The sequence below is a fragment of the Gorilla gorilla genome, chromosome 1 (genome assembly GCF_029281585.2).
Source record: "Gorilla gorilla gorilla isolate KB3781 chromosome 1, NHGRI_mGorGor1-v2.1_pri, whole genome shotgun sequence".
Lineage (NCBI taxonomy): Eukaryota > Metazoa > Chordata > Mammalia > Primates > Hominidae > Gorilla > Gorilla gorilla.
The window spans coordinates 123,751,269-123,778,658 of NC_073224.2; the positions used below are offsets into that span (position 1 = coordinate 123,751,269).

The window sequence follows — 27,390 nt, forward strand, 5'->3', positions numbered from 1 at the left end:
CTGGGACCCCTACAGAACTCTTCTGGAGAAATTAATTCTATTTTTCCATGTACTTTTAAGTTTGCTTTTCCTAGCATTTCTTCTACATTCCTGAATAATTTTCCACTCAAAAATTTCACTGGTTTTCCCTGACTCCCATATTAAACTAGACATAATTAATTCCCCAGAACAGTTCTGTGGGCAGGGAGGGCTCTACACTATACACCCTCCAAAATCCCCAAAGCTCGGACTGTCCTGGCCTGGGTCCCCACTGCTGTCCTGCCTATGGGCTCCCAGGCTGTGCTTGCTCTTCTCCCGCCCCAACCCCATCACCACAAAAAGCCCCTCCTCCAACCCAGGGACTTTTGTAATTTCCTACCTGAAATCATCCACTCCCTACCTCTAACAATCTGTGATGAGCAGAGGACAACATAAAGTTTGAAGTTTAGAGGTAGGGAATGGGTGATTTCAGGTAGGAAATTACAACTTCACTTTGAAGTTTAATTTTGTAAGAAACTTCACTTAATTTTGAAGTAAATTTGCAAAGTCAGCAAAATTCTTTCAAAGTCAACCTTGCTCTGGCCTAGTTGCTTATTTACTGCTAAGCTGGATGTTTTCATTAAAAGATTAACTTTGAGACTTCAGCCTCTTCTTTAGCCTGAACTGTGGGTAGTGATGTGGTGTGTTTCCTAACACCTCCGGCAGTGAGCCAGGGTTTGAGTGGCTGCGTCTAAACACTTCTTTCCCTGAGGACTGGAAGACATTAGAATCAGGTTTGTCATTGAGTGTGTTCTGTGTGCTTGGAACTGAGAAGGGTGATGAAGTGCCAGATAGGATGGGAATGGAAGATATCGTGGAAGCCAACTATGAGTTTGCAAGGCAAGGACCTTGGCAAAGATGGTCCTAGGGAGACAGGCGTTAGGGAACTCAGAGGGCATGGGCAAAGAAAGATTTGGTTTCAAAAAGGATACAGACAGAGAAGGTTAAGTCTAGGAAGTTGAGTCTTAGAATTGTATGGTGGAATATCTGTGGGTGTCCATAGGAGGAAAAATGGGTTAAAATGTTTTCACTTGACAGCGTTCTGAAAACATAAAAGGTATTGCTATTGCCTTCAGGGATATATTTAGTATTCTGACCACTGCTTCCTGGCCACAAGCAAAAGAAAACAGTGACATGGCTATGCTCCTAAAAAAGTAAAGAAGTTAATGTGTCTCAAACAATGTAGTTCCTTTGAGCAATAAGCTTATTTGGAACAAATGGGTTACAAAGTCCCACTAATGAAGAGCCTCTGATTGTGTTAAGTTGAATCTACAGATCAACCTGGGGAGAACTGCCAAGAATGCTAATGAAGACAGGGAGGTACTGGTATAAAGATAGATAACACATCAATGGAACAGAATAAAGAGTCCAATAGCAGGAAGCAAAATCCGCAAACTTTTATTCTTAACTACTACTATATTCTGCATTTTACAAGATCCTTCAATTCTCACAAGATGCCTATGAGATAGACAGTAATAACCTAATTTAAAGATAGATGAGAATAGGAGCTTGTCTAGAATAGATTGAGTGGAACATCACTTGTGGTATATCATTTGAGAGGTAATGGGAATATTGCCAAATTCCCAGGTAACTCTCCCCTCAAAGGAACTCCTGTTATACTCTAAATCGTATCAGCTACCAAATGATGAGCTATTAAAGTCTGTCTTCTTCGACTGTAAGCTTCTTGAGAGCAGAAACTGATGTGATAAATGTCCCCCCCAATATCTCTAGTGTTTAGCATAATACTTTGATATATTATGTTAAATCAGGCTATGTTATAGTAAAGAATAAACCTTAACAACTTAGTGAGATAACACATAAATATTTATTTCTTCCTTACACAATATCAGCTGATCTCCAGGGCTACTCTTTTCCAAATGGCGTTTTGGGAATCCAAGTGGCCTTTCTCTTACAGCTTTGCCTTCTTGAGGATGGAGGATCGCTGTAGAGGAGGAAACAAAGCTGGAGGGTCACATACCAGCTCTTCAATCCTTGGCCTAGAATTAACACCTGCTATTCCCACTCCCAGGCCATTGGCCAGAAGAACTAGTCACAGAGCCATGCCTGTATTTAAGCAACAGTGAAATGTTAAGGATGTGGGGAGCAGTATATGCCTCCGCCACCCTGGCTGAGAGTGTGTGTCAATAAACCTTCTTGGATAAACTAATGAGTAAATCTGACAGAGGGTTTAAATTATACTATGACAGAAATACTCAAATCCTGAAGCAGCTTTCCACTTCCAGAGCCTCAGATGAAATCACACATGTCATCAACAGGAGGAATAATGAACATGGAGCTGCCTTTATTAACAATCTAGTCTATACAAGGCACTGTTCTAGAAATTTCAAAGGGGCCATAATGCTTAGTCCTCATGGCAGCCCTATGGGATGGATGTTAATATTCTCCTTTAACAAATAAATTTTGCACAGAACCGTGGTGAGCAAGTAGTAGAGCTGAGATTTCAGCCTATGTTTGCCAAGTGCCAAAGCTTATAATATAGTGTCTTCTCTACTCCACTGACTCCCTCAGTCATTAGTTCCTTGGGCACAGTTGATCGGTGGAAAGCAATGGCCTTCAGAAACACAGTCTGGGTAGTTGCTGTAGACAGAGATGCCAGGAGGAAGGCAAAGAGAGAAAAAACTGCACTCCATAGCTGGGCTCTTCCATCCCCATCTGCTCTGCCTTTTCTCCTCTCTCTCCTGCTACAACCCAGTGATTGCCACTGTGAGATATAGGTACACCTGCAAGATCTGAAGTCACTAGTGGACAGAGTAGACGTCAGAGCCTGTTTTGGAGCTTTGTGTGAATTCTGATGTCTGTTTTGCACATTCGGTCCTTGTTGAGCAGATGAAGAGGCAGGTGCAGTGATCTCACAGTGTCACATAGAACTCCTTTCCCAATGGCCTGGATTTTGTGGGAATTGACCAAGCTCATTTTATGCAGCTCTCTGACCATTCAGAACAGAGACTTAAATGTCTCCCCCATACCACTAACACTCCATACTGGCTCAAAGACATTGGAAACAAGTCAGAAGGATTCCAGGTCAGGCTTTGCCATTTCTGTTGCATTAGCTTGGATACTCACGTGAATTATCCGAGCTTTAATATTTTCATCTATAACATGGGGCTCATACATACACTCTCTGATTGCCCACTGGATTGTTGTAAGCACCAAATGGAATAACGTATAGAAGAGTGCTCTGTAGACTGTTAAGACAGATTTAAACATAAGAAGTTATTTTTTAGTGATTGGCTGAATAATGAAGTTTTTTTTAACTTTCTGATTGAGTTATGATTTTTTGAGGGAAGAAAGCAAAGTTGCATATGTCCATGACATTTTAATCCTCTAAGGTCCGTGCCAACTCTGTCATTCCATAAACCACACTTGGCTGTGCCCATTTTCTTCTTTCTATAGTGCTTAAGAGCCAGGCCACTGGAATCGTGACACATTACTAGATATGTAATATTGAACAAAGTATTTTAACCTCTTGAACTTCGGGTTTCTCACCCGTGAAATGGGGATGATAATATTTGTGTTGAACATTTCCACAAGGATTGAAACAGTCATGCATGTAAAGCAATTTACACAGTGCATGGTACATCATGGAGTACTTGATAAATGGTTGCAATATTATTGTCATTATTATTATTCATATTAAGGAACCATCATGCTGCCTCCAGGGCTTTTTGCATAATCAAATTATTCCACTGTTTGAAAGAATAAGAAAGTCCTTATCTTTCAAAACACTGTATAAGCATTTGGATCAATGTCTCCCAGTATGCCCTAAACTATGTTCAACGCTCTATGGACAGCACACAGTTTACAACATGGCTGGGTGCCAAAACTCTACTTGGAGGGCATTTGTTTGAAACTCAGAACAGATTTTCCCACAAAAGAATGCTATTAAAATAGCGGTTGGATTCCCAGGTGACTGAAAATACCCACTTGATACACAAAATAGCAGAAGATCTGGCATATTTGCAATGCAAATTACTGTAAAGCAGTGTTATTGTATTGCTGGTCATTAACCAAAACTGAAAACTAAGAAAACTGTGTAATAAATCATTTTTAAAAATTTCTTGTATATGCAACTGATGAAGAAAAGTAGGCTTAATTAGAGGAAGAGATAATTCAGTGGAAATGTAAATAAGAAATATTAAGATGCCTTTGAGGGTATTTTCAAAGGTTTTTGAAGTTATTTGCTAGGTCTAATGCGACTTCAAAATTGTTTCACTTTGTTCTTCTTGACAGAACAATTATTTTTGGTTTGCAAATGAAAAAGGAAAGGAGATGGGAGAGATTAGGAAAAGAGAAGAAGGCGTGAGAAAGATTTCCCTGAGAAAGGCACTCAATAGTTTGGAGAAATCGAGAAAGGAGGAAGAGGCACATCTGTGTAGTAAAACAGATTTCAATTACCTGGTCTGAGAACAGGAAAAACAGGTGGTGTGACAGGCCGTACCTCTTGTAAAAGGGAATAGTGACAAGACTGGTCAAGTAGTTATCCACTGAAACCATAAGGTGGTGCCACGGGACCAGAAAAGTTCTTGAAAAGAAAGACCTCCAGGCTGGGGAGGAGGAGCAAAGGCAGGCTTGAGCACCCAGCTGTTTGTTGTTGGCAAATATGTCTAAATATTGTGCTGGTTCCCTGTTCTATACTTTATTGCCATGAAGTAAATGCTGAACTAGAATGTTCATATGACCTCATCTAAACAGCTCCCTGTGTTTATGGGCAAAGAAAGCACAGAATATGAGTATTTGAAGGACCTCAGCTCAGCTTTTAATTTCAGGTGGCTTCAAATCTATCATGGATTAAGCTGAAATATACAAAAATGTATATTTTCTCAAATGAGGAAACTGAGACTTGGAGAGAAGACATGTAGCCTGCCACTGTTCAAATAAGTGTTAGTAGCTATCTCTCTTGAAGCAGCCTGCTTCTCAGGCTGCCACACACACCACTCCACTGACTGGATGAAGCAAAAGTTTATTCCGTATTCCAACTTCAAGTGGAGCTCCTTTTACTGGCATGGCTAAGCAGGGTCAGAAGGAGTAGAAGTGAAGGTGGAATGATAAAATCTAGTGTAGATGAGTTGAGTCTCTAGAAATCTTAGGTCTGTGCTGAGAAGCTAATTCTCATGTAAGGAGAAGCTAATTCTAAGTTATATTGCCAGGCTATCCAGAAGCAATTGCAAGAGTCATATTGTATTTCAGAAAGAACCCTAAATGCGGACACAGAAGACCTGAGTTCATTTATTAGCTGTGCTGCCAAACTTGTGCACATCTCTCTGTCTCTCTAGGGTTCTTCTTGGCTCCATCAAGCAAGATGTTCTCATAGTCTTCCAATCCTCAATAGGCAGGATGTGTGGGAAGCAGGACAATGGCAGGTAATTGCCTAAATAGGTCACAATAACTTCAGAGTGAGCATGTCCTTAACATAAACATGCCCCACCACGGCAAATCTCAAAAACTCTTTCAATCCGTGACACACAAAGCTCCTAGAGTAAAGCAAAGATATGAGTCACTCCCTATCATGACTAAAGAAGCCATTCTGAAGAACTCAAGCATCATACTCCTCATGGTAGAACATGCTTACAGGTTGAGAAGGGAATTTTCATTAGTAGAAACGAAAAAAGGCTAATGAGAGTGGTTGAGGAGTGGCAGCCTAAAAAGGAGAGATTATTATATAAATCAGAATAAAACAAACAAAAAAAAGGGCCATTATGGTTCAGAAGGCTCCTGCATCCTTGATTCACAATGTGTGAGTGCTCAGGGAAGAAGCCAGAGCTGATTCTGGGCTGACAGGCACCAGGAATTTAATCCTTGCCACATCTGAACTGGACTGGCTTCTTTTCCCCTCACTCCCATACAAATGCCATCCTTGATTCCTCAGATCACTGCAATGTTAGAAACACTCAGTTCCCTTTTTACTCTGAGGGCTGACCTGCTGTTCCTGGGCATCCAAATTCTTCCCCCTGCCCTCTCTTCCCCATGCTGGGGGCTCATCTGCCTCAGTCACAGGAGCATTTTCCAGTGCCATTGATTCATGTCTTCCCTGAACCCAACACTGCCATCTGCACATGGCTCTCCTAGTCTCCATCAGCTCTGGGACCCTTCTCCTCTCCCATCACCTCTTTCATTCTCAGGGTCTCCTCTAGCTTCAGCCTCTCCCCTGACAGTGCTGTTGTTGACAATGCCATGGTGATGGCTATACCCTTTGTATCCACTATCCTTGAGGGGAAGACTGATTACAGCATTTTCAGCCAACTTTGAACAGTCTAATCTCTCAAACTAGGCCCGTAAAATGTAGCCTTGATATTATCTGACATTCCATTGGGAAACTTGGCATAAGTTCCTAAAGAACTAGGCCAGAGGTTCTGGAAGGACACCATCCTATAGCACCAAGCAAGTGTACCTTAAAGTGAGTCATCAGAGGCTGACTTTTCTCCCCCGTTGTATCTCCACAGCCTACCCTGCAATTTTCACGCTGAGATTTCCCACAAACTGTGTAGGGGGTTTCCATACAAATATAAGCTGTGATAACCCTGAGTTCCTAAAGCAACACCAACATGAATCATATGAATCATACAAAATCTTCAAAGGAAGACAACTTTTTATCTGTCTGGTGTTAAATCAGATTGCAATATTAAAGAAAACCACGTCTTCCTTGAAAAGCCTGCCAGCTTCTCTACTTCCTTCCTCCTTCCCTCTGTCAGGAGAGTTTGAACTTCAGATTGTTAGCAACAGGTACTCCTGAATGTCCTTGCCCTCAGATTTCCTCCTCTTTGTCACTGGTCTGCTAATTGTACCTCACTGTTTTCATTATCAGACAAAAAGCCTAAAGAGGTTCAAGGAGCTAAAATGAGCTAAAATTTCTAGAACAATAGCTGGCAATTGGTCAATTTGCAATTTTATTCTTTTCTCCTCTGTCTCTTCTTCTTGGGCAGTAGGAATAAAAAAGGATAAAAGAAAAAACATTGAAATGGAGACAAAATAAAATGGGAATAGAAGAAGACAAAATAAAGTGGGAATACAAGAAAACCATTAGATTACTTGAATCTTCCCTTTAATTTCTGGTGGCTTCAAGGCTGGTAGGGATCAAATTGAAATAAAGTATATACAAATATATTGTGCTAAGTTCTTCACTTCCAAATTTAGGAAAAGCTTTGAACAATGAAGTTATCCTTTTCTTTAATTATAAACCTTATATTAAACCTCTAACAAAAATAATAGACTACTAAGATTTACATGTATTATATTAAAAATGTATAATTGTATTTTTCAACTTACAAAATTATCTCGAGTTCAATATAGCAAGTCATTTATGAGAACCAACTATTGTGTTCTTTACCTGAAATTGAAAATGAGAATGTCTATCTTTAGAAGCTACCAGGACACATGAGTTCAGAACCATCTCTCATAATAACTTACCACCTGATTGTATTAGTCCATTTTCATAGTGCTATGAAGAAATATCTGAGACTCGGTAATTTATAAAGAAAAAAAGGTTTAATGGACTCCCAGTTCCACACAGCTGAAGGGGCCTCACAATTATGGCAGAAGGCAAAGGAGGAGCAAAGGCAAGTCTTACATGGTGGCAGGCAAGAGAGTGGGTGCAGGGGAACTGCCCTTTATAAGACCATTGGATCTCATGAGACTTTTCCACTATCATGAGAACAGCATGATGAAACCTGCTCCCCCATGATTCAATTACCTCCCACCAGGACCCTCCTATGACATGTGTGGATTATGGGAGCTAAAATTCAAGATGAGGTTTGGTTGGGGACACAGCCAAACCATATCACTCCACTCCTGGCCCCTCACAAATCTCATGTCCTCACATTTCAAAACCAATCATGCCTTCCCAACAGTTCCTCAAAGTCATAACTAATTTCAGCATTAACTCAAAAATTCACAGTCCAAAGTCTCATCTGAGACAAGGCAAGTCCCTTCTACCTATGAACCTGTAAAATCAAAAGCAAGTTAGTTACTTCCTAGATACAATGGGGATACAGGCATTGGGTAAATACAGCCATTCCAAATGGGAGAAATTAGCCAAATCAAAGGTGCTACGGCCCCATGCGAGTCTAAAATCCAGCAGAGCAGTCAAATCTTAAAGCTCCAAAATGATCTTTTTGACTCCATATCTCACATCCAGGTCACACTGATGCAAGAGGTGGGTTCCCATGGTCTTGGGCAGCTCTGCCTCTGTGGCTTTTCAGGGTACAGCCTCTCTTCTGGCTGCTTCCACAGGCTAGTGTTGAGTGTCTGTGGCTTTTCCAGGTGCACAGTGCAAGCTGTCAGTGGATCTACCATTCTGGAGTCTGGAGGATGATGGCCCTCTTCTCACAGCTCCACTAGGCAGTGCCCCAGTGGGGATTCTGTGTGAAGGCTCCAACCCTACATTTTCCTGCTGCACTGTCCTAGCAGAGGTTCTCCATTAGGGCTCTGCCCCTTTAAGCAGATTTCTGCCTGGACATCCAAGTGTTTCTATACATCCTCTGAAATCTAGGCGGAGCTTCCCAAATCTCAGTTCTTATCTTCCGCACATCCACATGCCCAACACCATGTGGAAGCTGCCAAGCTTTGAGGCTTGCACCCTCTGAAGCTACAATCTGAGCTGCACTTTGGCCCCTTTTAGCCATGGCTGGAACACAGGGCAACCAGTCCTGAGACTGCACAAAGCAGCAAGGCCCTGGTGCCCTGCGTCTTAGGCCTCCAGTCCTATGATGGGAGGGTCTGCAGTGAAGATGTCTGATATGCCCTGGAATCATTTTCCCCATTGTCTTGGCAATTAACATTTGGCTCCTCATTACATATGCAAATTTCTGCAGCCAGCTTGAATTTCTCCTCAGAAAATTGGTTTTTCTTTTCTATCATCACATCATCAGGCTGCAAATTTTCCAGACTTTTATTATGCTCTGCTCCCCTTTTAAAAATAAGTTTCAATTCTAAACCGTATATTTTTGAATACATAAAACTGAATGCTGTTAACAGCCCCCAAGTCACCTCTTGAATGCTTTGCTGCTTAGAAATTTCTTCTGCCAGATACCCTAAATCATCTTTCTCAAGTTCAAAGTTCCACAGATCTCTAAGGGCGGGGCAAAATACTGCCAGTCTCCTTACTAAAACATAGCAAGAGTCACCTTCATTCTAGTTGCCAACAAGTTCCTCATTTCCATCTGAGACCACCTCAACCTGGACTTCATTGTCCATATTACTATCAAAATTTTAGTCAAAGCCATTCAAGACATCTCTAGGAAGTTCCAAACTTTCCCACATCTTCCTGTCTTCTTCTAAGCCCTCCAAACTCTTCCAACCTCTGCCTATTAATCAGTTCCAAAGTCACTTCCACATTTTTGGGTATCTTTATAGCAGCGTCCCACTACCAGGTACCAATTTACTGTATTAGTCCATTTTCATACTGTAAAAGAAATACTTGGGACTAGATAATTTATAAAGAAAAACAGGTTTAATGGACTTCCAGTTCCACATGGTTGGGGAGGCCTCACAATCATGGTGGAAGGTGAAGGAGGAGCAAAGGCATGTTTTAAATGGCAGCAGGTAAGAGAGCACATGCAGGGAACTGCCCTTTATAAAACCATCAGCTCGGCCAGGCATGGTGGCTCATGGCTGTAATCCCAGCACTTTGGGAGGCCAAGGTGGGTGGATCTCCTGAGGTCAGGAGGTTGAGACCAGCCTGGCCAACATGGTGAAACCCCGTTTCTACTAAAAATACAAAAATGAGCTGGGTGTGGTGGCACATGCCTGTAATTCGAGCTACTCAGGAGGCTGAGGCAGAAGAATTGTTTGAACTGGGGAGACAGAAGTTACAGTTAGCTGAGATCATGCTAAGATTTACTTACATTATAAAAAGAAAAAAATGCATAATTGTATTTTTAAACCTAGAAAATTCTCTTAAATATAGCAAGCAATTTATGAGAACCAACTATTTTGTTCTTTACATGAAACTGAAAATAGAGAATGTCTATCTTTAGAAGCTACCAGAACACATGAGTCCAGAACCAACTGCACTCCAGGCTGGGCGACAGAGTGAGACTCCATCTCAAAATAAATAAATAAATAAACCCATCAGATCTCATGAGACTCATTCACTCTCACAAGAACAGCACTGGAAAATCCAGCCCCATGATTCAATTACCTCCCACCAGGTCCCTCCCATGACATGTGGGGATTATAAGAGCTATAATTCAAGAAGATATTTGGGTGGGGAAACAGCCAAACCATATCACTGATCTTTCACAAGTTATTTTATTTCTGAGGCCTCGGTCTCTTTAAATGCAAAGTAGGAAGACTAATACCTTCTCTGTCTTCTTCACAGGGACACTGAGAAAAAGCTGTAGATAGAAAAGAGTCTAAGGAAAAATTAGAAGAGGTATCGAACTGAGATAAAATAGTGTTTGTTGTATATAAGATGCTAGGGTTGATTCTTTATGTCCAAGCAGCTTTCAAATCACATAATTGACACTATTCTAGACACATGACTCTGAGTGAGCATGAGCCATTTCTTCTGGATTAGACATAATCTTTGTGTCATTTATATGCTAGAATTGTGTAGAACAGCCTTTCTATGAGTGTGTAATGTATAGGATATGTGTATTTATTGAGATATCAGGAGTTGAAACCTGGTGGCGAATTCTCATCCAATAATGAAGATAAATGACAGGCAGGGGAATGTTAAATTCAAGTAGTGAACATTTGTAAGCAGCAACTCAGTGCCATGTACTATCCTAATGCCTGGGAATACAAAGTGTGTTGGGGGTCCCAGGTTTGGTTCTTCATTAGGAGGAACAAATAGTCGAGGCTACGCTTTATTACTGAAAGGATGCAAAGCAAACTTAGCAAAGGGAAAAATGGCTCTTGCAGCAAAATCTGGAGGAAACCAGGGATAAGCTTCCATGAGTCCTCTGCCAGTGGACTCATGCGGGATGTAGTTAATTCCCCCAGCAACAAGATGTGATGACACATGTAAAATGTTACCTACCTGAGCAGGTCAATAGAGATTCAATGCCCAGAGTTTCATGTTGGAGGCTGGTCATATGGTCACCCTCTGCCTAGCCCATACCAAAATTCTAGACTCCCAGAAGAGAAGCAAATGTTCATCATAAACCACATTGTTTATACAAACAGTTTATACACAGGGAGGCACTCTTATCAGGGAACACTGGGAACCCTGTTGAAATCCAAGTTCCCAGACACCAACCAAGGTCCAATATTGCAAGCAGATCTCTGGAAGAATAAAATTCCCAGGCATCATATATTAGTTCTTTTATGCTTTTATGCACACAGAGATATAAATAAGCAACTGTGATATAGTTGGATACTTGCAATGATTAATTCATTTGACTAAGGTTTATTAACCCTTTGAAGGGTGGAGTAAGAATGAGCTAAATTAGATATGGTTGTAGTAATTTGTCAGACTCAACTCCATACCTCAATGTTCTCTCCTCACTCACTGGCAGAGTACTTTTTCTATAAAAGGTGCTATGGCTGGGCTCCAAATTACTCCTCGTAGCCTCCATCTAGAGCCCAATGCACTTCCTGGGGGCTCTGTTTCCTGTCTGTCATATAATTTCTTCCTGCTTAGCCCTTAAGTAAGTGCTAAGGGCTACTTCTCTGTTTGACTTCAACAGAATCTGGCTTGACCAGATCCTGGCTTGACTTGAGGTATCCTCAAGCAAGTTCTGCCCCATCCCTGCTCCAGCCAAGATTCCCAGCACCTCACATCTCATCTGGCCTCTGTGTCCCCTTTGTCCATTAGAGGAACTAACCCATTCCTGGTTGAAGCCCTAGTTACTGGGGCCTATCTTCTTCCTTTAGATAATGACTTAAAAGCCATTCAGTTTCCACCCAAAACCTTCGGTTAATTTTCACATGGCTGCCAACTGCCTGGGAGTTGGTTGGAGCTTAGAAATTTCAGGTTTCTCTGTTTTTCCTTCTGGAATCCTCTCATGCAGGAGCTCTACATGCTGTAACTGAAAGCAACTAGTGTCTTAAGCATCTGTGCTGCTGCTGTTTCTACTGCCCTGTTTCTACTGGAGAGATTTATTCATTACCCCCAAGCCCTGTCCTCTTTCCTCTTTCAGGGTGTTGTATCAAAAGTACCAAGCTCTGGGTTTATAGGGCTCAAATTGAAGATGGGAATAAATGGAGCCAACATACATTGTTTCTCAGGTACCCAAATTAGCAAAAATAGCAAAAAGGTAGATGGTGACCCTTGAGCCTCCTAATAATATTAAGCAACATGTTCAGCGACCCAGCCAAGAATTACAAAGTAAACTTTGTCTTGTCCTTTCCCCACTCTGTAATCCACAGCTCCAGACAATTCAAACATTGAGATTCCTGGGAACTCCCAGATAGTAGCATCAGTTCACCAAGAAATGAAGCTGGTGAGGCAGTGAAAATCCAGGGCCTAGAAAGCTAGGAATGCCATGACGTGGGCACATTGAAAGACAAGAGGCAGGCATGATCAGCCTTGAACTTTAGGAAGATCCCAGGCAGCTGATGGAAGACAAGATGGGGAGTGAAACTGAAGGCAAGATACAAAAATAAGAATTTTTTGTAATAAGCTTTTAAGAAGTGGTGGGGCCTCAACTAGGTCTAAGGTGGTGTGTGTAGAGTGGAGGAGAAAATATGAGAAATACTCAGAAGGCCAAATAATCAGGATTTGGGAATGGGAATGGGAATGGGAGAATGGAAGGGTGGACCATTACTCTCTGCCTTCTGGCTTAGGGATCACTGGCTTTGGCAATAACTCTGTTAACATAAGAATACAGGGAGACCAATGTTGAATCCAAACAATTTCATACTGCAGCTTCCCCTTCATTTCCTTTTCTGCATCTGAAGTGTTCTCACTGGGTTTGGTTTGGTTTTGTTTTCTCCTTGGAAGGTCCAGAAATGTCCCTGGTGTGTTTGACAGACTTTCAGGACCATGCGCGAGAGCAGCTGTCTAAGTCAACTCGGGATTTTATTGAAGGTGGAGCAGATGACAGCATCACGCGGGATGACAACATTGCAGCATTTAAAAGGTGTGGTCTTCTGTAGCCTGTCTATTGTTAGGTTAAGGTGCACTGGTGGAGAGCAACTTGGACAGTAGTAGTCCTGGTTTCTGCCTCCAAAAAACACAGATCACTCAAGACCTAATAATGCGGATGATTTTGTTGTTGTTTTGGTTTGTTAGGGGCAGGGGAGGGAGGGCTGATGGGAAGATGGAAAAAGAGGGAATTTCTGTTATAGCCAGCAGAAGTGAGTCATTCTCCTTCATCTCAGCAACTTTGCAACCTGACAAGATAGAACAAGAGTCCCAGAAGGACCAGTTCCCTAGGCAGGGAGGATGGGCCTGCTGGGAGGCCTAGATCTCCTGAGTTCCTAAACTCTGGCTTGGAGAAGAAAATGGAAGACAGGAGAGAACACTCAGGTTTGGAGAAAATATGGAGATCCAAGGAGTCTCAGAGATAATAAGAATTGAGTCAGGGGAGAAGAGATGGTCTGAAAAAGTAGGAGATGGAGCATTGGTCAACCAACAGCAGTCCACAGGCAGAGGCTGACCCGCCACTTATTTTTGTATGGTCCATGAGCTAACGATGGTTTTTCATTTTTGAATGGCTGGGGGTGGGGAGTCAAAAGAAGAGTAATTTGTAATACATAAAAATTGTATGAAGTTCAAATTTTGGTGTCCATAAATAAAGTTTTATTTTAACACAACCATGCTCAGCCATTTACTATTGTTTATGGCTGCTTTTGCACTTCAAGAGCAGTGTTGAATAACTGTGACGAAGACTAAATGGCCCACAAAGCCTCAAATATTTACTCTCTGGCCCTTTATAGAAAAAGCTTGCTGATTCTTGTGATACAGATTTCAGGAGAAAACTGAAAAATGGTATAAAAGGGAGCCCTATATTCTGTATTTTCATACTTAGTTAACACTATATGAGGCACCTTACATCATTTATTTCAGTCTGTCTTCACAAAACTATTAGGAAATTTGGATTATTATTCCTATTTCAGATGAAGTGACTGAGGCTACCTTACTCAAATTTGCACAATTAAGAATTTTCAGAAAATTTTTCTAAGTTTAAGTGCAAAAATAATATTGTATAAACAATGAAAATTTTAGACACCTGAGGCTAAGTATGCATTTATTTAAAAAGTGTGTTTTGCATATTTATTATTTGTAAATTCTCCTACCTTCTTCTAAAGCAGTGTTTAAGTCAAATCTTCAAACTAACTAGCCTCTATCACAAAAGCCTCAATCACTCCCTGGGATTTGTTCTCATTCAGTGGCCTTTTCTTACTTTCTGGAGACTTGTTCCTAACCTGACAGGAAAAGAGCCTGGAACCTCTTCCTACCTATTCTTTTCTTTTTAGTCCTTGTTATGATGAACCAAACCATCCAAGTGCTGCAGTGTAGTCTGGGAGGCATGATTCAAAGACACAGACTTCTGACAGAGCAAAGCAGGAATAGTGTGGACTTGGTATGCACAAAGTGGTTCAGAGAAGGTTGAGAAATGGGGAATGAGGTGTTGGAAGCGGCTTTCTGGAGATAAGTCTCCTCCTGGATCAACACAGGTTACTCAGCTCTCAGCCAACTGAACCCACCAAAGTTCCACAGGACCCTGTCTGGTTTAGACTTGTATCAGGAATCGGGGGGTCCACCCCAGACAGCGCCTCCCTGCTGCAGAATCATCTCACCAACAAAAGATCTCTTTGTTGTCCGGCACAGAATTCGCCTCCGTCCCCGGTACCTGAGAGATGTGTCTGAGGTGGACACCAGAACCACAATCCAAGGGGAGGAGATCAGTGCCCCTATTTGTATCGCACCCACAGGGTTCCACTGCCTTGTCTGGCCTGATGGGGAAATGAGCACAGCAAGAGGTATGAACCATCCCCACCTTGAGGCTCTTTTCCGGGAGGAGGTGTCCCTCAGAGCAGTGGCAGAGTGCTCCAAGATTCTCTCTAGAAGGGGCTTAGGAACATAATCTGGTTAACACTAAGGAAGGCAGGAAAGGGAATGCTTAAAGCTACGTTTGTGTAACCTAAGATTGAGAAAACATTCATTTTCCATAATAAAGAATAGTTAGAGTGCAAGGGGGGTTACAGATGAATAAGAAGGTGCTAAAATCTAACCAAGTCATCCCTCAGAACAGGGGTGCTGGCCCTTCTGGCTCACACCATTTGTAGGGAAAGGGACGCTTAACGCAGCCCCAAGGCTAGGGCCCTCTTTGGCCCCTGATGGGCCAGGGCTAGGGCTGAATGGCAGCCTCTGAATTTAGGATGAGGAGAGAATCACGACATTAGGTCCTAACACAAGGCCCTGGAAGCTGCTGTTGCCCAAACATTCCATTTTCCTTCTCTTCAATTGACCTTGTCATCTTGTTTGACAAAGATTTTATTGTTGGGTTACATCTCCTTCCCAGTCAACCTAATTCTCATCCCACATTCTCCACCACCACCACCACCGCCACCGCCAATAATAATAATAATAATAAATAGAAAAGAGAGATGGGGCTGAAAATGCTCTTGGGACTCTTTCGTAATCTTCACTCTAAGTCACATCTGTTTTTGTGAATTTCTCAGGGCTTCCCTGAGGTCTTTTCCTTTGACTCCATGATGAAGGAAGCTATGGATTCAAGGATTCTAGAGCTAAATGTGACATCCATCTTGATGGGGTCTAGGGACCAGGTCTAGCTAGGTTGAGATATTAATATCCTATATGAATGTGACTAGTTTACTAAGTCATCATGGTTGAATGTGTTGTTTGGGGGTAGGATGAAAGAATGGGCTATCTCCTGTTGACATGAAAAATTGAAAATGTTAATTTTTGATTAGCCCAAATTCGCTGCCCATGAGTTATAGTGGGACAGTGACATTAACCTGTTGGAGATTTCATTGAAATGAATAAAGTAGGAAATGGGAAATCTGCCAGTCAGCAGCAGCCGTATGAACGTCATCACCATCAACTTCATTAGCACTGGTATCTATGCAGTACACCACTTTGCAATGTAAAGAATGCTCCCATAGCTAGTATCTTATTCAGTCTCCCAACAACCCTAAAGACATGTATTATTATTTTCCCCATTTTACAGATAAAGAAAATGAGAGACTCAACGCCACACAGCAAAGAAGGAGTAGAACTAGCATTCTTCTAATTTCATATGCTATGCTTTTTCCACCATGAAGTTCAGGATTCTCCACTGGAATTACATTGCCTCATCCTCTGACCTCTCTAATTCTCTTCTGCTTCATTAAGGAGTTCATAAGAGGCCCAGTTGCCTGTCTGAAGGCTATAACACAACCAACATGATTCTGGAGATTGCATGGCATCTTTAGCTGGAAATATTTTGTTATCGAGTAGACGGTTTGTAAGACAGGTTATACAGAGGAGAACCCAAAAAGGTTTAGGTCTCTCAGCCTGATCAAATTGCCTTCCATCCCTTTCTTACGAGGAAGCAGAATGAAATTAAGCTTTATCTGCATTCATGGGGCAAGATGGCCAGAGGCTACACAGACTCCCAAGGTTTTTAGCCCAGTCCAGAGGCCTCTGCCCTCCAGCCTGAGTCATGTCCTTTGCTTTACAGCTGCCCAAGCGGCTGGTATCTGCTACATCACCAGCACATTTGCCAGCTGTAGCCTTGAAGACATTGTCATTGCAGCTCCCGAAGGCCTCCGATGGTTCCAACTCTATGTGCATCCAGACCTGCAGCTGAACAAACAGTTGATCCAGAGGGTAGAATCCCTAGGTTTCAAAGCTTTGGTAATAACTTTGGATACACCTGTATGTGGCAACAGGCGACATGACATTCGAAACCAGTTGAGGAGGAACTTAACACTAACAGATCTTCAATCACCTAAAAAGGTAGGAAAGATACTAAATTCGATGGACAGGCATTACAAGAGGCAAATTTCCTTCCCTCTTTTCTCCTTTCCTCCGTTCTTTCTTTCCACAAGCATTTATCGAACACCTGCTCTGTGCCAGACACTGTGGATAAAGCAGTTCGAAAAAGCAGATATGGTTCCTGCTCCCTAGAGTTTCCAGACAAGCACAATCAATATAAGACCAAATGTTCTCACCCTTGGAGCTGCCCAACTTGTGTTCTGGCCAGAGCTGGATGCTGAGAAATAGGAAAGCCACGGAAAAGATTTTTGCACGAACTGGAGAGTAAACTAAAAAAGTTCATGTAACATTTTCTACTTTATGACACACTCAGAAAATGCTAATTTTGGATGGCATACATAGACAAACTGACTCTCTAAAGGGGATGTTCATGACCAAGGTGACTGGCCAGACAGTCTAGACAGGCCAGGTTCTACCTTACTGCCTTGAAACTGAGGAATCAATATCTCTGCACACATAGAACTCATTTGTGGAGCGCCAGGATGCTATAGCACATTTGTTTGTAATCTCTGAACTAGGTGACTACAAAGGGGACCTTCCCCATTAAAATCCTACAATTAAATGGCAAGAAGTGCCTCAGAGAGAGACAGCCATGATAAAGCGGGAATCCCTGGCTATAGTAGAGATACTAAAGCCAGCCTTTTCAACCAGTGGGCAGCTGTGACACCAAGCCAAGTAACTCAACAGTTCTCAATCACAGATTGGCCTTGAGGTGCTCCAAAATCCTTATTCAAATTCCAGAAGCACATTGAGATTTATAAATATTTGATGTACATGGTGAGCCATGAGTAAATATTGGGTAATAACTGATTTAGTATTGCTTAGTTCTTATCCTGGGTATGCCTCAACCATAACATATCACATTGACCAATAAATGCTTTTGCTTATCCATCTTATATACTAAACTCTGAATTTTTTAAAGTAGAAACTTTGTCTTATTTGTCTTTGTGTCCCCAGATCCTAGCACAATTATTGAGCAGCAACATGATTCATGGTCCATGATAAGCAATTGAAGTAGAAATTCTTTTATACAAATTTTGTTAGACAAAGGAGCTAGAAATGTTGTTGGGTTTTGTTGCTCCTGTTTCTTTTTGTTTTCTTTGTTGTTTGTTTGTTTGTTTGTTTGTTTTTGAGACAAGGTCTCACTCTGTCAGCCAGGCTGGTATGTGGTGGCGCCATCACTACTCACTGCAGTCTACACCTCCTGAGCCCAAGCGATCCTCCCACTTCAGCCTCCCGAGTAGCTGGGACTACAGGCATGCACCACGATTTATTTTTTTAGAGGAGCAGCAGCAGGGTCTCTGTGTGTTGCCCATGCTTGTCTCAAACTACTAGGCTCAAAAGATCCTTCCGCCTCAGCCCCACAAAGTGCTGGGATTACAGGCATGAGCCACCATGCCCAGCCCTGTTCTTCCTCCTTCCAGTTTATAAATGGCAGCTCTCTAAATGTGTCTCATCTTTGGAATGCATCAAGTAGCCTTGTGAGAGTTCAGGACTAAGTTCCCTTTTTATTTCCTATAGGGAAATGCAATACCTTATTTCCAGATGACTCCTATCAGCACTTCTCTCTGCTGGAATGATCTCTCCTGGTTTCAGAGCATAACTCGATTGCCCATCATCCTGAAAGGGATTTTGACAAAAGAGGATGCAGAGTTAGCTGTGAAGCACAATGTCCAGGGTATCATTGTTTCCAACCATGGTGGGAGGCAGCTTGATGAGGTTCTCGCTTCAGTAAGTAGGATTACTTCAGAGAAGGGTGTGTTTGTGAGTGCTGTGTGTGTATGTGTGAGTGTGTCCACATCAAGGGACTCTGTGAAATCTGAGCATATTTCACTCCTCTGTACCACATGTGTTGGTATGTACCTGTGAATTTTAAGGACTGTTAATTATTATTAGTAGCCTACTGTGTGCTAAGCTGTTTTTTCAACCTTTACATATAGCATCTCTAAGTCTCATGCCAATGCTGCAAGATGGGTGTTATTATCCCTGTTTTGCAAATGGGGATACTGTAGTTTAGTGATGTTAAATAACTTATCTTTAGTTCACTTAAGATAATAAATAGTTAATGTTGAATTTGATTAGACAGATGTTCTAAAGTAAACATGTTTCATGGCAAAACTCTAAAAACACCCTGATGTGTCTTTTGCTAAAATCTATAAAAGTCCATAATTTTTTCCCTTAACTCATAAATTTATGTCCATTATAAATGAAGTTTGAGGGCAAGAAAGTGAGAGAAAGTAAGGCAGGGAAAGAATCTTTACATGGGAATTTGTTGTTGATTTGTTTTCATTGAGTTATATTTTTTCAAATGTTCTATTGCTGCTTGACTTGTTTTAAGAAAGAGAAATGAGGTTTTTTCCTCTTCAGTTTCATTGACACTTATATAAATAAAATATGTTCACTGCAGATAAATTAGAAAATATACATAAGCAAAAGATAAAAATTAACACTAATTTTATCACTGTCACTAACGTCAACATTTTGGTCACTGTTAACATCTTCTTAATGCAAATACAATGTTTTGTGTTTAAGAAAAGTATAAATAATATTTTGGTTTTTTTCTTTTACTTAGCATTATATTAAGAGCAACTTTTTGTTTCAGTATATATGCTCCTCTTATTTTTAATGGTAGGTAGTATGAACAGACAACTACATAACCAACCTCCATTGTAGAACATCTGTATTGCCTCTAATCTTTCCCTATTTTAAACAACACATCAGTGACTGAATCCATAGCACAATCTCAAGTACTTCTTTAAGATAAATTCCAGGAATTAGAAATTTGCACTAGCTGGTTGGTACATTCCAAGACACGTGATGCTTGCAAGCCTAAGAGCCAGCCACTCACCTCCTCCTCTGCACCAGCTCTAACTGGTAAAGGCAGTGGAATGGCAAGCCCACGTGGAGAGCTGGGGTCACCCTTCACTGTGTCTCTCTGGTAAGAGCTGAACCGAAGTGGTTGGGTCTCCTGCTTTTCATCCCACCTATTGACCTGCAAACTTAGGAGAAAGTGGTTGGGCTGAGCACACACTGAGCTCTCTCACCCAACCCCTGCCAGGATGCCTACAAGCCATCCAGTATTTAGCAAAACAGAGAAAGCAAAAGAGCATAGCATGCCCTGAGTCATCCCAACTATGCCTAAATAGGAGCAGAAGGCAATGAAGAGCCCATTACCAACAAGCAGCAAACAGTAGAATATAGGCTTTTGAAAGAAGCTAATAAAATACATCATACAATAGGTGTCAGGCTCTCATTAATCAACTTAGCTGGTCTTGTTCTTTTGGAAGAACTGAGTAATGAGTAGACAAAGAGGAAGACTAATTCTCCCATTGTGCTTCCCCACTAGAGAATGAGTATTGGCTAGGGCAGGGGCCAGGGAGAGGAGAATTTCTCCTATCTTATTGTGCTAATCAACTTGATATTCTCTCAAGCCATTTGGCTTCACATCCAAACTCAAGTTCATTTGGAGACAACACAAATATCAGCGTGAGCCTCGTGAGGGTTTTGCTTCAGGTGAAACCTGACCCTGTGCTTGTATAACCCTGCCTCACTTGCCTCACCTTAATCCTAGCCCCAGGTCTATTTATTTATAAAAGCAAACTTCCAGCTCACAGGTCAGAGTTTGCCATTTGTTTTTTTAAAACATTGTGTTCAAACATCATTTATCTGAGTTTTTTTAAAAAAATTATTTCCACAGGTTATTAAGGAACAAGTGGTGTCTGTTACATGAGTAAGTTCTTTAGTGGTGATTTGTGAGATTTTGGTGCAACCATCACCTGAGCAGTATACACTGCACCCTATTTGTAGTCTTTTATTCCCACCCCCTTCACACCCTTTCTCCCTTAGTCCCCAAAGTACATGGTGTCACTCTTATGCCTTTGCATCCTCATAGCTTAGCTCCCACTTATGAGTGAGTATATGTGATGTTTGGTTTTCCATTCCTGAATTACTTCACTTAGAATAACACTGTCCAATCTCATCCAGATTGCTGCGAATGCCATTAATTCATTCCTTCTTATGGCTGAGTAGTATTTCATCATATATATATATATATATATATATATATATATATATATATATATACCACAGTTTCTTTATCCACTCATTGATTGATGGGCATTTGGGTGGGTTCCACATTTTTGCAATTGTTAATTCTGCTCCTATAAACATGTGTGCAGTATCATTTTCATATAATGACTTCTTTTCCCCTGGGTAGATACCTGGTAGTGGGATTGCTGGATCAAATGGTAGTTCTACTTTTAGTTCTATAAGGAATCTCCACACTGTTTTCCATAGTAGTTGTACTAGCTCACATTCCCACTAGCAGTGTAGAAGTGTTCCCTGTTCACTGCATCCACGTGAACATCTATTATTTTTTGATTATGGCCATTCTTGTAGCAGTAAGGAGGTATTGCATTGTAATTTTGATTTGCATTTCCCTAATCATTAGTGATGTTGAGCACTTTTTCATATGTTTGTTGGCTATTTGTATATTTTATTTTGAGAATTATCTATTCGTGTCCTTAGCTCACTTTTTGATGAGTTTTTTTTTTTTCTTGTTAATTTGTTTGAGTTCCTCGTAGATTCTGGTTGTTAGTCTTTTGTCAGATGTATAGATTTTGAAGGTTTTCTTCCACTCTGTGTGTTGTCTGTTTACTCTGCAGACTGTTCCTTTGCCATACAAAAGCTCCTTAGTTTAATTAAGTGCCAGCTATTTATCTTTGTTTTTACTGTATTTGCTTTTGGGTTCTTGGTCATAAAATCCTTGCCTAAGCCAATATCTGGAAGGGTTTTTCCTGTGTTATATTCTAGAATTGTTATAGTTTCAGGTCTTAGAATTAAGTCCTTGATCCATCTTGAGTTGATTTTTATATAAAGTGAGAGATGATGATCCAGTTTCATTGTCCTACATGTGGCTAGCCAATTATCCCAGCAACATTGTTAAATATAGTATCCTTTCCCCACTTCATGTTTTTGTTTGCTTTACCAAAGATCAGTTGGCTGTAAGTATTTGGATTTATTTCTGGGTTCTCTATTCTGTTCCATTGGTCCATGTGCCTATTTTTATACCAGTACCATGCTGTTTTGGTGACTATTAGTAACGAGAGAGAATTCATGTCCAAATAAAAGACATTTTTATAGTCCCAGCATGGTCTTATTTGGATTTATTTTTTTTGATTTGTAGTTTCACTCTTGTCACCCATGCTGGAGGGCAATGGTGCAGTCTCAGCTCACTACAACCTCCACCTCCCAGGTTCAAGCAATTCTCCTGCCTCAGCCTCCCAAGTAGCTGGGATTACAGGCACCGGCCACCACGCCTGGCTATTTGCATTTTTAGTAGAGATGGGGTTTCACCATGTTGGCCAGGCTGGTCTCGAACTCCTCACCTCAGGTGGTTCACCCGCCTCAGCCTCCCAAAGTGCTGGAATTATAGGCGTGAGCCACTGTGCCCAGCTGGAATATTTTTATGATGTTGTGAAAGAGAAATATGTTTGTACAAACTCTTCTAGTGAGCCATACAATGCAGTGGAGTTGACAATAATTTTGAAATAAAATAGGGAGTGAATTTTACCTTAAGGTGAGGCTTTAGAGTTAATTTTTAATAGGACAGAACAGGACATTCATTAGAGTCTTCTGGGGACAACAGCTGACTTATCCTTTCCCCTGGTCCCAGGAGGAAGTACAAGAACAGTGTTAGATATGAAACCTCATAGAGGTGGGAACTTTTCTCCAAATCTTTACGTTTTATAGCACTGGCAACAACCTGCAGGGAGTGGGACACTGACCTCAGGCACAGACTCTAAGGGAGTGCCAAAAACTCAGATACTATAGTTTGAAATCAGGTGATTTCAAAGTTCCTCATAGAAGTTCCCACCTCTTTCACAACATTATAAAAATACTCCAAATAATACCATGCTGGGACTATAAAAAATGCCTCTTATTAGAATGTGAATTCTCTCTAGTTATTACATGTAAGTTCAAAACATATTCAATTCCCCCCCCCCCCACCTATAAGTTAAAGTAGAAAATTATTTCCTCATAGTTTCTTATACTGTTCAGTCTCAGCCAAAGTATCCCATTCAGGTAGAATGCTAATGGATTCCTTTGGCAGCAGAAGGCCTCATAGGGCCCAGTTTTGACTCTTCTTCTCAGGCCATCCCTCAGAGAAGCACAGACAAAAACCCTGAGGGAGTTCCAGAACTCCCTCCCCAAGGATCTTCCCCCTTGATCCATAAGGGGCCTGTTTGTCACTCCTCTTTACAGACTTGTAGGTGCCTAGAAGCATAGATTCGCCTGGGGCACCTCGTGTGGTCAAGGCCTATTTGCCTGTTCCCTGGAATTGAAGAGGCAACATAAGAGACAAAGTTCCTTAGGAAAATCAGGCCAAGATGATAAGATGTTTTTATTTTGTCTGTCAAAGGCTCAAACTTTAGTTTTACCATGTTGTACTTTAGTCCTATCTCATTTTCTCAGATACGCCATGAGGAAGTCAGGGACAAGTTGGTCAAGTGGTGCATGAGAAATAATGTTCAACCCAGTTTCCCAAGTCAGGATGCAATCCAGACATGCAGGCCATGGCCAAGTGTACTTGTCCTGCCAAAAAGACTTAGTGCCTTTGCAGTGGAGAGCCTTTCTAGTTGTGCCACCCTAGAAACAGAGAGAGTAGAAGAAAATCAAAAGTCAAAATGTTGTTTGAAAAGAAGAAAGTTGAAGTAAACATTATAAATGGAAAATGTCCCTTTTAGGATGGAAAGAGTAACCAAGCAGTTCTTCCAACTTGTAAGACAGTTAAGTGAGTCAGAGAGAAGCTAGACTGGAGTCAAAGCAGAAAGTCAAGGCAGGAGGGCCTCAGGAATGTGACTGCCGCTGCAGTTGATCAGCGCTAGCAGCCTCAAGCATGGGAGGGGAAGAAATTGTCAAGGGCATCTCCTCAGCTTGGTTTTCCTGGTCATATGTCAGGAAGACCAAGTCTGAGAGTCAAAATAGAAAGCCCTCCAGCCCATGTGTATCTCCTTTTCAGATTGATGCTTTGACAGAAGTGGTGGCTGCTGTAAAGGGGAAAATTGAAGTCTACCTGGATGGCGGGGTCCGAACTGGCAATGATGTGCTGAAGGCTCTGGCCCTTGGAGCTAAGTGCATTTTTCTTGGGAGACCAATCCTATGGGGCCTTGCCTGCAAGGTGAGAGTGGCAAAGCAAACCAGCAAGAAGATACAGAGCTTCTCATTCATTTCTGTGCTTTCCTGTGGTTCATTTTCCAAGCTTAGCCATTTTCAAAATGATTCCTAAAGGATAGTTACACCTAAGCTGTATCTCCATGCTTCTTCTGAAGCCCATTGCAAAATGTTCAATAGCTTTCATCCCCTATCTTTGTCTCTGTGCTTTCCTTTATTCCCAAGGTAATTCTCACTTCACAGATATTCCCCATCTTTCCCATTATAGCTCTGACTACATCTAGAATTTATACTCAGTGGATGGTCAGAATGTTTCTTTATGTCTCTTTGTGTCTCTGTCTGTCTGCCTCGGGAGCAGGGTGAAGATGGTGTTAAGGAAGTTTTGAACATTTTAACAAATGAGTTCCACACTTCCATGGCCCTTACAGGTAAGTTAACATGTTTTCCCTGATTTGTAACTTAAAGCAGGATGGCTAAAGAATAGGAGCAGCAGTCCTTCCCTCTAGCAGACCCTTTCCTGACGTGGTAGCTCTCCAAAATATAGGACAGGCAGGCAACTTTCAAGACAAAGATTGAGCACTATTCTCTGCCCAGTGGAAACCAGAGCTGTCCTCAAGATCATTGTCAGTTCTGGGGAGTGTCACCTCTGGCTCTGAATTCTTGCTTCTGTTGAATTCGTTCAATTTACAGACTATTGACATATCCCATGCCTGCTGTTTCTGTCCACTCCAATCAACCCAGGCATGAAACTCAACTCTTTTCTATGCTTCTACTTTTAGGAAAAGACCCTCTCATTAGTATATTTTTGTGAATAATACATTTTGCCAAAGTTATGGTGCACACATCATAAATATGGAAAGAACTCCCAGTTAAACATTACGCAGCCTGTTATTGCATTCTTTCAGCCTTCTCATCACCAGGGACTTCTCATTGCCTACTCAAGCCCACAACTCCCCAGCCCCATAACATCATGCCAGCTTCTCTTTCTCCCTTCTTTTACTTATCTGGAGTTACTCTCTTCAATCCTTATGTCCAATCTGAGCTATAGTCATAATTTTACGTATTAATTAATATCTTCTTCTAAAGAAGAGTCTTTTCCTTTGACAGAACTTTCCTTTAGAAGGCAATTGTCATGTGGAATACTCACCCCATCTCTTTTGCTATCTGTGTGTCATATTCCTCCCGAAAAGATACTTCCTATATCCCTGAGCCTTATCAGAACCAAGATAAAGATCAAAGACATCTATTGCACACAAGAGTTGATTTAGAAAATGCTAAAATAGGATTTTTACATGTTTACCCTGACATTTTGACACGGCCGTGTTCAGAGATGACCTGGGCTCAGGTTCACAGAATAATTCCCAATGCAAACAGAATTACATTATTCATTCTGTATGTAAACCATTTTATAAGAGTGAGCACAAAGATCAAGTCAGACTTGTTCCCCTTCATCACCCCTTACCCATGATGAGGTGAGTTGCTTGTGTTTGACAAAAATGAGCTTGTAACCACATTGTTCTTTTAGGCTGCCGGTCGGTTGCTGAGATCAATCGAAACTTGGTCCAGTTTTCCAGGCTGTAAGAAAGAAGGGCCAATAACCAGATTGCTGAGGTTGCCCACAGGAGGATCACAAACTCACAGCACAGTGTGTGATGCTGTCCTTCCTGGACCCCATTCTGTCCGGAGGCTCATGGCCCATATTTCCCACATTTCTAATACCTCCACCCCTGTGCTTCAGGCCCTCCAAACCCCTGTCTTCCCCAAATGTTCCATGCCCTTCTTTGTATCACTGACTATTATATGTTGCTCTCTTGCCTAAATCTTCCTCTGAAGTAAAAGATCTCAAAAGGACAGATCATTAATGACTGGAACCACTAGTGGGTGATATTTTTTGCATACTCTATACAACTCTATGAAATGACTATCTAACTTTGCACTCTGGACTGAGGAGCTGTATAGACAAGGCATTTTTCCATAAAAACATAATCCTATCTATAGAAAATAGGGAAATAGTTAAGGACATAGACTTTGGAGCCACACAGACATGGGTTTGACAGTCAGGACTACTGCTGGCAAGCTATGTGACTTGGGCAAGTTTTCTGATCTCTCTGTGTTTCTGAGTCCTGGTGTATAAAATGGGGATTATACTCCCTCAGCCAGTAGGTTGGGAAAAAGTTAGAGTAAGATGATGTATTTGAAGTTCAGAACACAATGCTTAGCACCTAGTAGGAGTTTAAGAAATAGTAGTGTTTCATACTTAATGAGTATATATACATATGTACTCATATATATATATACTCATATATATATACTCATATATATATACTCATATATATACTCATATATATACTCATATATATATACTCATATATATACTCATATATACTCATATATACTCATCTATATACTCATATATACTCATCTATATACTCATATATATACTCATATATACTCATCTATATACTCATATATATATACTCATATATATACTCATATATATACTCATATATATATACTCATATATATATACTCATATATATACTCATATATATACTCATATATATATATACTCATATATATACTCATATATATACTCATATATATATACTCATATATATATACTCATATATATATACTCATATATATACTCATATATATATACTCCTATATATACTCCTATATATACTCATATATATACTCATATATACTCATATATATACTCATATATATACTCATATATATACTCATATACATACTCATATATATATACTCATATATATATACTCATATATATACTCATATATATATACTCATATATATATACTCATATATATATACTCATATATATATACTCATATATACTCATATATACACTCATATATACTCATATATACTCATATATACTCATATATATACTCATATATATACTCGTATATACTCATATATATACTCGTATATACTCATATATACTCATATATACTCACATATACTCATATATACTCATATATACTCACATATACTCATATATATACTCATATATATACTCATATATATACTCATATATATACTCATATATATACTCATATATATATACTCATATATATATACTCATATATACTCATATATATACTCATATATATATACTCATATATATACTCATATATATACTCATATATATACTCATATATATACTCATATATACTCATATATATACTCATATATATATACTCATATATACTCATATATATACTCATATATATACTCATATATATATACTCATATATATACTC

General features: G+C 40.5%; 1 protein-coding gene across 3 annotated transcripts; it reads left to right on the forward strand.

The window, feature by feature from the left end:
* Nucleotides 1-648: 648 nt before the first annotated feature.
* Nucleotides 649-25,996, forward strand: HAO2 (hydroxyacid oxidase 2). 3 transcript variants are annotated; one of them, XM_004026442.5, is made up of 8 exons: nucleotides 649-752; nucleotides 12,923-13,061; nucleotides 14,756-14,907; nucleotides 16,611-16,888; nucleotides 18,449-18,658; nucleotides 23,949-24,107; nucleotides 24,459-24,528; nucleotides 25,626-25,990. In XM_004026442.5, the coding sequence occupies exons 2-8, from the start codon at nucleotides 12,931-12,933 to the stop codon at nucleotides 25,679-25,681; spliced, it is 1,056 nt and encodes a 351-aa protein (XP_004026491.1). In that variant the 5' UTR covers nucleotides 649-752; nucleotides 12,923-12,930; the 3' UTR covers nucleotides 25,682-25,990. The 3 variants fall into 3 exon arrangements, with proteins under 3 accessions (XP_004026491.1, XP_018876540.1, XP_063552042.1); XM_019020995.3 differs by lacking the exon at nucleotides 649-752 and adding an exon at nucleotides 12,349-12,568 and having other exon boundaries at nucleotides 25,626-25,996; XM_063695972.1 differs by lacking the exon at nucleotides 649-752 and adding an exon at nucleotides 12,393-12,568 and having other exon boundaries at nucleotides 16,686-16,888; nucleotides 25,626-25,993.
* Nucleotides 25,997-27,390: the final 1,394 nt, after the last annotated feature.